At 49.3% G+C, this 9,246-nt stretch overlaps 1 protein-coding gene across 2 annotated transcripts; it reads right to left on the reverse strand.

Annotated features, from left to right (window-relative positions):
• Window positions 1-743: 743 nt before the first annotated feature.
• On the reverse strand, window positions 744-8,772 carry SERPINF2 (serpin family F member 2). 2 transcript variants are annotated; one of them, XM_010306070.2, is made up of 9 exons: window positions 8,648-8,772; window positions 7,478-7,541; window positions 6,679-6,741; window positions 5,222-5,639; window positions 4,779-4,922; window positions 4,371-4,574; window positions 3,419-3,561; window positions 2,626-2,830; window positions 744-1,807 (listed from the first exon to the last, which is right to left on the reverse strand). In XM_010306070.2, exons 2-9 carry the CDS (start codon window positions 7,535-7,537, stop codon window positions 1,482-1,484), a joined length of 1,563 nt encoding a protein of 520 aa, XP_010304372.1. In that variant the 5' UTR covers window positions 7,538-7,541; window positions 8,648-8,772; the 3' UTR covers window positions 744-1,481. The 2 variants fall into 2 exon arrangements, with proteins under 2 accessions (XP_010304372.1, XP_075627605.1); XM_075771490.1 differs by lacking the exon at window positions 8,648-8,772 and adding an exon at window positions 8,008-8,176.
• Window positions 8,773-9,246: the final 474 nt, after the last annotated feature.

The following is a 9,246-nucleotide window of genomic DNA, read 5'->3' on the forward strand; positions in this document are numbered from 1 at the left end:
GGCGGAGGGTTCCCAAGATTCTTTCATGGTAGCTTATTTCAGACATGCCCTGCTGCTTCAGAACAAGGACCCAGGGAGCTGTCCCCATCCCAGACAAAAGTGAAGTTGTAACAGGACGTCGCCTGTTGCCAAAACAGGGAAAAAGCAGTGACATTCAGCTACAGGCGTCAAAATCTGCCCCTCCTTCCCCTGGAAGCTGTTCTAACCATCCATAGCATTGTGATGTGGAGCCAGGAGTAACCCAGTAGACGAACAAATCGCAGATAGCAGATGCCAGATCAGCACCTTTGAACCTCCTAGTAGATACCAGCAATGGTCAGGTTTTGCCCAAGAGAAAGGTAAAGCACTGTCGCATCCCTGCTTATCACTGCGTTGCTGCTCACAGGTAAAATGCCCTCCTGTCCCTATGCCACGGAGCTCATGCCCTAACTCAAGGACTTCTGCCCGTTTCAGAAAGCCGGCTCAGACCCCGTGAGCGTTCCCTGCGCATTCTGCAGCTGAGATGCCCAAAGCTTATTGGACTCGGTCCTTGAACAGTCTTTACAGATCAGCCATTTCAGCTCACAGCCCCTGTTGTCCTCTGTGACGAGGCGTAGCAAAAAGCAGGTCCTTTGCAAGAGCCCCTCCTATCTTTCCATCTGCCACACCCAGACTCTTTTCCTCCCCATCTTTGCAATTATTCAAGTTGCGTGCCTTTTTCCTTTCTCTGTTGGGTCTTTCAATGCAACACCTTAAGCAAATACATTCTGCTTTACTCTTTATTATTCTGCCAACATAAAAATTACTAAAAAACACTTTATAAAATATGTCTTGAAAAATCTAGCATTACCCAAGAACCTAGAGTTCCCCAGGAAAAGGGCTAGAGATAAGGATCCAAAGGGGCTCCCCACTGCAGACCCTACCACATTGCATCCCAAGGAGAGGGAAAAGGGAATCTTTGAAAAGAGCTTGTGCCTGGAAATGGCTGTGACGCATCCTAGAGAAGACAACTGGTTACTAGTCCAGTTGATCTAGAGGTCATTTTCTAGATGGGTACAGATGGTTTTCAGAGGAACACTTTGAGGGAGACATGTTCACAGGAACTGCGGAAGGAAGAGCCACATTAATATCTCTGGCTGTTGTTCAAGCTGCCAGATGCTAATGATGATTCCAGGCTATGGGGGACTCTAATAAGAGCTTAATAAAGACTCTAATAAGAGTCTGGGGACAAGGGAAGTCTCCCTTCAAGGACTGAGAGCCCTGGAAGGGAAATCCAGGCAGAGCAAGCTTTTCAGGTTCAACAGAGGGGAACCCCAGCCTGGAGAAGCTCGTCAAGGCTGGAATGGGCTATCCCAGGGCTGGTCTCTAGGGATCTGTAAAGGAAAACAGCAAGGGATTGCCTCCTGTGGCCTCAGAGGGAGGTCTCCACGGACAGGAGGCCTCTCTTAGCTGGTCCAAAGGGTCAGGTAGCAGTCCCAGAACACTTAGGCTCTGCTCCTCTCTTATTTGGGCATGGGGTACTCATTGAGATCTGTGGCTTCACGTGAGTCCTGTGGCTCTTTTATCTGGGGAGCAGCATTGGGGTTAGGGTTCTGGACACTGCCTATAAAAAGGGGGATGCCTGTTTCATCTTCAAAGATAATGAAGACAAAGGGCCGGTCAAGGCTGAAGGCAGAGACCGAGCGTGAAATAGCGACGCTGGTAGCAGCAGATGCTTCCACCCCATCTTCTTTAAGCTCCAGGGTAGCCTGATGCTGTATACTGGATACGAAGAGAGGCTCATCTGTGATCTTCTGGAGATTTGGGCTTGTGAACAGCTCCTGGAGGCCTACAGAGAAATGAGACTAAGTTAGCCTTTCCCCGATGGTGCCACCAGCTCTGATTTTCCCCAAAGCTGAATGAAGAAAGCGATTCCCTAATATGTTGCTACATGTGCTGTCCACCATGGAGGTTAGGCAGGCAACAGAACCAAAAGCTGCGGTCCAGCCAGGTTCCCCAGTCCCTCTCTGTATGAGGAGCTGAGGGTGCCAAACCCAGAGCAGTTTTCACGAGCTTTGTCCACCTCTTTTAGAATAGTAGTGTAAAAACTTAAAGCCTTCCTTAACAAGCAGCAGCAGGTCTGAAGGCTCTTTCTTGCTAGGCTGGAAACACTTTTATGGAGATTTTTTTTTTTAAGCAATTCTGCAAAACAAAATGAACTCTTAATTTATTCTCATCCTGGAATGCAGTGTGTGGTGGTTTATTTCAGCTCTCAGTTCCAGGTTTTGTGATCTGCATTCTCTCTGTTGGCAATTCCTATGTCCTGCACACTATGTTAAATGGCAAAGTAAGAGATAAAGGTTGTCGCACAGGAGGAAGTTGGTCTTGGCTACAAATAGGGAAATAGGAAGAACTCATAAAGATTTTGAGGAACTGTGAATGCTGCCTTCTCTATAGTATCATCTTGTTGGAGCAAAACATTTGGTGCTAGGCAAGCAAAGAGTAAGGAGGGGAGGAATAAGAGATGGAAGAGTTTGGATGTTATCTGGAGCAAGCTGTGAGGCACAGCTTTAGAAACAAGGATGACAGTTTTTAGTGTCAGTGAACAGATGCCATATAGATTGATCAGCTTGACTTATCCTGTGCAAATCCTGTTAGAGGCCTTACCCATTTGACTGAGAACCTTGTTGAGTTCCAGCTGGTAGTCCAATTTTATTTTGGGGATCTTCACTGTGGTGGGTACCTCTTTGGGGAAAAGCCAGCATAGTTGTTTATAAGGGAAGTTCTCCAGCACATGAGAGGTATTCCAAGTATACTGATTTGGTACAATGACCACAAAACTCATGTTACTCTTAAAGGGAAACTTGGCCACCTGGAAATAAAACCAACCAGAAGAATTTATGGAAGAGGAAGGAAAGTCCAGAAAGTGATGCTTTTAATTTAGTCTTTTTCTAGTTGGTCTACAGAGCCAGTCTAGCTATTGGACAAAAACAGCCCGGTGGGAAGGAGGTATCTGACTTCTTCAGAGGAGAAAGTTTGTTGGAATAACAGCAATAGATTTTAGTATTTAGCCACTGACTGGTTAAGATTGAACACATGGCAGAGTGGAAGCCCATATGCACAAACGTTGTACCCACTTTGGCAGTAGCTCTATTCTGAAGGGCTCCAACAGTACATTGTCTGAGGAAATTCCTTTCCGTATTTCCTCATTTATCTTTAACTCAGGGCTTTAAAACTCCATTAATTCCCACTTAGTGGAAATATCTCTTTGCAGTTTTTCCTAGAGATTGAGAGTGAAGATTCATCATTCTTGCTAGAAGCAAGGACAAAGAATGCTTATTACATTTTTGTGTGCTATGCCTGTTAAAAGACATTTTTGAGAGAATGCTTGCAGTCAGTAAAATACCATAGCAAGAGGAAATTTCAATTAAAACTTGTAGTGCTCCTAACAGAGCCCTACCTGAATGTCCTGGGACTCCAGTGTAAACCAGCTCAGGGAGTACTTCTGGGCTTTCATCATCTCGACTGGGACCATGAACTCATTGTCAAGGTGAAACACATCCGGCCCAGTGAAGCTAGCATCAAACTTATTCCTCCAAAACCCTGTCAAAATAAAAGTTTAGGAATCAACAAAGTTAAATTTGGGTAGGAAAACAGAAACTGCCTAGCTAACACTCCTATCATGAGTTCTCCAAGGCAGATAGTGACCAGGCAAGTAAAAATACAGCAAAGAGAAGTCAGTACCAAGGCTGGAAGAACCCTAGCAGCTTGAAGCTCTTATCTTCCAGAGAGGGTCTGTAGAATAACAAAAAGAATGAGGATTAATCCTCATGCCTCTAGCGTGGGAGATTACTGAAGGCTATGAAGATAAGGTAATGGATGTTAGTGCTTTGAAAAATGAGAAGTATTGCCTTTGTGCCACGTAGGATGAAACAGTGTTCCAAGACCAAGCTAAAACATTTGCAGATTTACACTGGAAGTGTTTGGTCTGTGTGTCGACACGCAATGCTCAGGGAATTCAAAGAGGAAGATGTGCCTGACCATTGTGCTGTAGTCAGAAAGAAATCCACAGAAGCTGCCTCCGAACTCTGTGGTTGCGGTGTAGTGAGTCACATGTGACCTGGTTAAGATAAGCAGTGATGTGCCGCTGTCTGGGATCCTGAACCAGGAGGCAAAAATACCGCAGGTTCCACCTGCTGCATCCTGGCGCTGGTGTCAAGTAACATTTTTAGCACATGTGAAGCAGTTGGGAATCATTACCGTAAAGAAATCTAAGCAAGAGGATGTACAAGAAAAGAACAAGCAGATTGACTAGCAGGAAGCAATGAAAGGAGATGCCGTTCAGCTACAGTGCTTGCAGAAAACTAGATTTCTAAGTAGTCCTCTTGAAAAGTAAGGCCTGTGGAGCTCACCATGGAAATGGATTGCACTGAGCAAGAGCATCACTGTGTTTTCAGGGAGCTGCTGTAGGAAGGTGGGTATTTGCCCATTAGTTGCTTCCTTTACCCACTTGTTTATGGCTACGACGTCATCCTCACTGATGCCAGAAAGGGCCATGGGCTTTGCCCTGTAGAATTTCTCTGAATCCTCCAGGAACTTCTCTTTCACCTCAAATCCTGGCAGAGGGGAAAAATTCTACATGAAGTCATCAGACATTGAAAAAAAATGTGCTCAGTGGCTCAGCCAGTGGTGTGACACTCCCCAGGAGGAGTGCTTAGGGAATCAGAGACGTCTCCCAGTGTGGCAGTGTGCTTCCATCGCTCCCTGTCATTGAGAGTATCATTCTACACCAGTACGGACCCCCCCGTGCCAGTTCTCACCTTTCTGCAGGTACAGACGTGACGCAAGGCTGAGGGTGGATTCTGTGAGTCTTCTGCAAAGGGTGCCCAACGTGTGGTGGAGATGGGGCACCGACTCCAGATGCATCGCCTCCAGCAAATGCTTCTCTGTCTGATTTGCTGCTCCTAAAAAGCAAAGGCAGATTCCTGTTAGGTCATGCCCACGCAGTGGGAAACAGGGATGTTACTCTAGCTGCCTCCTGTTAGAAACACACTGTGCCTTACAAAAGAGGCCGGAGAAACCCAAGAGTAGGAGCCTCACCAGGGCCATGGAGGGCAGCTTCAGTTGTAATCGTACCTAATAAAAGCTGCAAGAGTAAGATTAAGTGGAAAGCGCTGTATTTAATCTCTACATTTTGCACATTGCCTCCAGGAGGGGGTACAGGGAAGGGCAGGAAACAATGCTTTAGTGACGAAGAAGTTACCCAGTGCCAGGTGAGACAAGGCGAGGGCGATGCCGAGGGGTGACAGGATCACATTGGTTCTGTTGGACTCCAGCTGGACCTCTCTCAGGAGATCGATGCTGAATCTCATCAAGCCATCTGCTAGCCTCTGGCTCTTCTTCCCAGTCATCTCACAGCTTTTATCTTCAACCTCTCCTTCCTCTTCAGAAGAGGCAGTTTCCCCAGATGGTTGCTGTTTGTGACAGCCCCCAGTCCCAGCTATGACTTTATCTTCTGTGTTCCAGTCATTCCTCGTGTCTGGCTGTGTGGTGGCGAAAGGTAACACGGGTCCATCGATGTCCTGGAAGGTGTCATAGGTAAAGTCTGCCAGGTCTGCGTTCGGCAGGGTTGGGATGGCTCCCAGCACAGCAGACTCTGCAATTCCAGCATTTTTCACATCCTGGGGAGAAAAAAGGATAGTGCTGGGAAAGCAGGAGCACAGTGATACCATCCCTCATGGGCTTCACTGCACATCTAAATGGGTTGAGAAAACTCTCCAGCTTCTCTACGCTGGTGGTGTATTTGCTTCAGTTTGCCTTTTAACCTTGAGGTTAAAAGCACCTCAGTGAGTCTGGAAAACAGAAGGTCTCGTATCCTGGGAAGACAGACTGAGTGAGGGTCTTGCAGTGGTTCTCCTTCCACTTGCCCTCAGGGCCTGCCCCAGGCCAAGGAGCCCAACAGGCCCAAGGACCACCACCTGCTCAGCATGTGTCCTGTGCCTTCCCATGCATAGATCCATCATCCTCAACCTTGATTTCACCTCTTCCTCTCACATATTTAGCCCTGCCAATCTGCCTCGTGCATCGGTCAGCACCCTCTACTGCTGTCACAGCCTTGATCCATTTTCACTCAAATCCTCCTCCAGGCATCTGTCTCTTCCCGACTTGTCTGTTCTATGCAACCCCTTTTCTCTCCAAATTCCTCATTTTCCAGTTTTCTAAGCTTTAGCCTATAGCACTGCTGCTACTGTCCGCACATTTGCATGGTCTCAAACACATGCTTTTTTCCTCAGATCTCTCTGTTCCCATCGGCATCCGGATGACATTCCTCTACTGCAGGAGCGCTCGATGCCAGGCTCGATGGGTAGCATCAACCACGGGTCTTTCTTGCTGTCACCCTCATAGCTAGTTGTTTTCCTCATCTTCCCTTACCAATCAGAAATTAAATAATCCACCTGCCAGTCCCTGTACACACCAGCTACCGATGTTTATTCCATATGGAATATATCCGTATTCCAGTTACTTAGGCTGGAGCTTCCAACGCAAAGGAGCACGGCGTTGGCGGCAGCAGTAGGTGAGGCGGGGAGGGAAGCCCGCACGGAGATGGACTTTCCCATTGCACTGGTGCTGCTGGATTGCACTGCCTGGACTCATCCTACCTCAGGACAAACTGGAAAAGCACAAGTTCAACCCCCTTGGGTGGAACCAGTCACGGCTTACCTTCAGCTCCCCATCTTTGTCTAAGAAGAGACGCCTTTGCTCAATGGCATGCGCTGAAGAAAACTGTAGGGGGGAAAAATAAAGTAACAGCAAAGAAACAAAGTCAGGCCCCAGGTAATTTCCTCTGAATTCCCAGAGTCAGTCTTCTCCGCTCCCACTCCTAACACATCCCATGGGGCCGGGTCAGAGACTGGCACCAGCCGGCCGTAGCGGTCCCTGCATGGCTACAGCACGAGCAGGGCTTTAGGACGGACCCAGAGGCAGTGGGGTGCACCGAGGGAGGTGGAAGCGAGCAGGAACTGGGAGAGAGTGCAAATGCTGGGTTTGTTTAGAAAGGGACCAGGTCAGAAGGGCACAAAATAATGTATCCTCTGAAGAGTGAGCAGTGCGGTTTTGCAATCTCAGATCTGATGAGGATCCAGATTTAAAATGGAAGAAAAAAAAGCTGTTATTAAACAACCTCCTGTTAACCCCTGAAGGTCACTGTCACTAAATACAGCTGAAGCCAAATTTCCAAAGATTTTTCTACAGAAATCCACTTGAATAATGACAATACCCACAGCTATTTTAGCTACAGAAAAGGAGATTAGAAACTCTGCTGCACTGGGGCACAGGCTAACCCCATAGCGGAGAAGCAACATCCTCCACCAAGCTGCCTTCCAGGGCTTCTCACGCAGGTATTCGCCCCGTGGTCCGGAGCGGGAGAGTCACCTCGCCCCCCCCTTGCCCTTTGCTGGCTGGGGAGAGGGCCGTGCTCACACCGCAGAGACTCCCCCATCGCTGGAGTGAAGCAACTTACCCGTAGGTGACTGTGCAGAGCGGATAGACAGAGCAGCGACAGACCCCAGAGGAACACCATATTTCTGGAACAGAAGGACCAGCCGAGAGAGAAGTTATTTCCAGCTGCCTGGCAGCAGCAAGCTGAGCCTATTCAGGTCTACAGGGAGAAAATTATCAACCTGGCCAAACAGGTTGGCGCAGGAGCTTGCAGAAAGCAATAGGGAGATGAACAATGCTGCAAAGAAACAACACAGGACTCCTGGATCCAGCGCCAAGGCAGCGAAATCAGAGAGGAACAGGGACCCACGCCGGAGCAGAGCTGTAACCACAGCCAGGCTCCGACACGCTGCTGTCCTGCTTGGATCCTGCATTTCTGACCCCATCGCCCTCATTTCTCTGGATTACAAATGGTATTTCCCTAATCAGTCCTGCACACACTGTGCCGCTGGACCAAGACAAGAGCCTCTGCTCCTTTCCCGTGCAAACCACCGAGGTACGGGCGCAGCATCCTCAGCCGTACCCCAGGCTCTTGGGAGAACAGATACTAACCTGCCTCGAGGGACTACAGGCACTCAGCAAGTGCCGTCTGGGAGAGACTTTGCAGGTAGAAAATGCAATACCAGAGCAGTTTCTCAGCAATATGTCCTGGAATAGAGAGTCCTCCCCTTCCCAGCACTTGCCTTCCCCCTTTGCTGGCAAACCCAGCCTCTCCCGCCCCCACACTCTGGTTCCTGCACGGGCAGCGAGAGCCGGGCTTCCAGGGCCGTGTGTTAAACCCCACCCATTCCCTGGTCACTGCTTCGCCCAGCCATTTTTCCCTTTCAAACAGAAATAACGTTATCTTCTTCACATAAAGCCTCCATGCCAAAGCCCAGCTGTTGTCACAGCCGCCGTACGCTTAATTCCTGGGGCTGCTTCCCGCTCTCTGAGCCATCCTTGCTTCCACCCGAAACTGCTGGGCTGCGACCCCGGTTGCCAAGTGGAAGAAGCAAAACTTGAGGCCGTTTCATTCCCCCTCCTCCCTCACCCCAAATCCTGCAGCCACGTATAACCCCGAATACCCCTTTCCTCCCCGGTGACGCCTGCCCTTTAACCCTCTGCCAAATTCACCCCCCTCTCCCGGAGAGGCCCTGTTGCTCGTTAGAGGAGCCCCCATTTACAGTCAATTCCTCGTTCGTTTGCCCCTTACCTGAGGCTTTTCACGTCCTCGTTGGAGCTGGCACCCACTTTAGCCCGGCCGACAGCTCTGCGTGGGGCGACCGCGGTCTCTTTCCAGCCCACCGCTCCTACCCGCCGGCAGCGACCTTCAGCACCACCCCCTGTTTGAGAGTCTGGCAGGCAAATATTGACCTACAGCATCCGGTTAAACATTTGTTTGGGGGATCAGAGGGAATTTGTGGTGCGTTTGGAGACGGGGAGACACTTTGGGCTGCTGTACCCTCCAGAAAATGTTAACGCTGAGTTTACCAGCTCCAAAACTCCCATCGGCACGCGAAGGCAGTTGTCCCTAGTAGTGGCTCTGCTTTCCACGTACTCCCTGTGCGGGAAATGTGCTCTTTTATTCATAACCTCCAGTGAACATGTAAGGCTTGGTATTTATCGCCACAGGGCTCGCTCTGGTTTTGGAATTTTCCTTGCAGAAACCCCCAGATATTTTACTCCCTGTATCCCAGCTGCTTCTGCTGCAGCAAGCGCGAGGCACCGGTTTTAACAGATGGCTGGTGCCCAAGGCGCCGTGGCCGCGTACCCGAGCAGGATGCAGCCATGCTCGGGCTGGGCTGAGCCAAG

Source organism: Balearica regulorum, chromosome 19 (assembly GCF_011004875.1).
Source record: "Balearica regulorum gibbericeps isolate bBalReg1 chromosome 19, bBalReg1.pri, whole genome shotgun sequence".
Lineage (NCBI taxonomy): Eukaryota > Metazoa > Chordata > Aves > Gruiformes > Gruidae > Balearica > Balearica regulorum.